Source organism: Epinephelus moara, chromosome 23, assembly GCF_006386435.1.
Source record: "Epinephelus moara isolate mb chromosome 23, YSFRI_EMoa_1.0, whole genome shotgun sequence".
Taxonomy (NCBI): domain Eukaryota; kingdom Metazoa; phylum Chordata; class Actinopteri; order Perciformes; family Serranidae; genus Epinephelus; species Epinephelus moara.
In genome coordinates, this window is record NC_065528.1 from 9,079,374 (window position 1) to 9,081,130 (window position 1,757).

General features: G+C 37.8%; 1 protein-coding gene across 3 annotated transcripts in view; it reads right to left on the reverse strand.

Moving 5' to 3' along the window:
- LOC126384652 (chloride anion exchanger-like) overlaps positions 1-1,757 on the reverse strand; it is a 26,570-nt gene that overhangs the window by 9,749 nt on the left and 15,064 nt on the right. For all 3 annotated transcript variants that reach the window (XM_050035793.1, XM_050035796.1, XM_050035794.1), the window contains exons 11-13: positions 855-932; positions 661-756; positions 365-471 (exon numbers count right to left, since the gene is read on the reverse strand). In XM_050035793.1, the coding sequence (XP_049891750.1) occupies positions 365-471; positions 661-756; positions 855-932 (281 nt within the window). The remainder of the gene's footprint in view (positions 1-364; positions 472-660; positions 757-854; positions 933-1,757) is intronic.

Genomic DNA, 1,757 nt, shown 5'->3' on the forward strand with positions numbered 1-1,757 from the left:
CACGTTACAGATATCTGTAATTCAGTTTTGACTAGTCAGAATGACGTTACAGATATCTTAAATTAAAATTCATACTAGTCACAATGACATTACTACTAGTCAAAATGACGTTATAGATATCTATAATGGTAATTCCGGATAGTCGGACTTAGTGATTAAATGTTAAAACGGCTTGCCATATTTGCCCTCCCCAGAGCACTACAGACTTAAGTAGTTCAGGAAACAGTTCAGACTTTCCATTATCAAACAGGAAACTGCATGCTGCCAAGACTTGAAAGAAAATTACAAGCTAAAACAAAAAAAATATGATAGCTATTAAGTTTTGTTTGTGGAAAAAGTAAAGAGTTAGTGGCCAGATACTTACAACTGAGTCCTGAGGACAACACTGATTAGCTCCACACCGAGACCTGCAGCCAATCCGAGATCCAGCCCCAGCAAGATGGCTGCAATACAGGTACCTATCCACACCACCTGGACACACACATTGGTAAGAAACAGAGGAGTTTTTAAAGGGGGCAATATGTCTCTTGTATGTATATATCATATTATATGTACCTTTTTTATTGCTAGGTAGCACAAAATGAGCCTAATAAATCTTCAAATGCAGAGATGTTTGGTTTTAAAACTTTCTTTGTGATTACTCTGTGTGTAGGAACTTACACAGTCTGGTTTGTCCCTCCTCCACAGGTATGGGATTTCTCTAAACTGCATCAGCATACCCTTCAGGTTGACGATGACCACAGCACCCAGCACAGACTGGTAAAATAATTAATCAAAGATCAGATTTCAGCCAGTCCACTCTCTGAAGACTTCACTAGTATGTTGGTAGTGTTTGAGGGAGATCTGAGGTTTACCTTCGGGAGCGGCTCCAGGAGAAATCCAATGGCCAATGTGACGATCATCACTATGATAGCTGACAGTAATCCAGCAACCTAAAAAGGACAGAACAAGTATGTTCAGCTACAGAGATGAGGAATGCTCCCTTGGTGCCACATCTTAAAGGGGCTTATGTGAAGTTTAGGTGATTGAAAACTATAAACCACAGCAGAAAAATGAAAAAAGTCCAAGACATGTTGGTCTGAATTTGTGTCTCAAAATATGAGTGTGTTCTAGTTAATCTGAAATGCCACTGCTTTATTTTTTTAATTTATCTGATAAATATCAGTAGAGGAATATCAACACTAGAGGTCGGTGTTGGTTAGAATTTTTATTGGTCCCTCATTTTGACTTTTATGAATGTCTGTAATCTTGTCTCAAGAATACATTCGGGTCTATCTTCACTGCAGCTTAAACTCATCAGAAACAACTGATTTTGTCTCAGATTGGAATACAGCATTTCAATGGTTAGAATTAAGGTTAGAATTATAGCTGCTGCGCAGCAATGGTCGGGGCCGGGCAATTTTAGGCAAAATTAGGCAATTCTGAGCAACACACACTAAAACAAAGCATATCACAACATTGAAGTTACATCATATAATTATGGCATGCCCTTCAAATCGTGGATGAGTGGCTGAAGTGATCAGACTCATAATATACAAAGGAAAGAAAAAACTCAAGAACAAGAAAGTAAGAATAACATTAACTGCTAGCAATTATGAACAAACTGGCCTGATCCATCTTAAAGCTAAACATTATCCATGGTGACAAAGATGAAAACATTTTTTAAAATGTAAAAGTAGCTATTGGAAAGACTCTGCATATTGACTGATAGCTAAGCCAAATAAACAGGGAAAAGAGACAAGGGATAACAGGGAAAA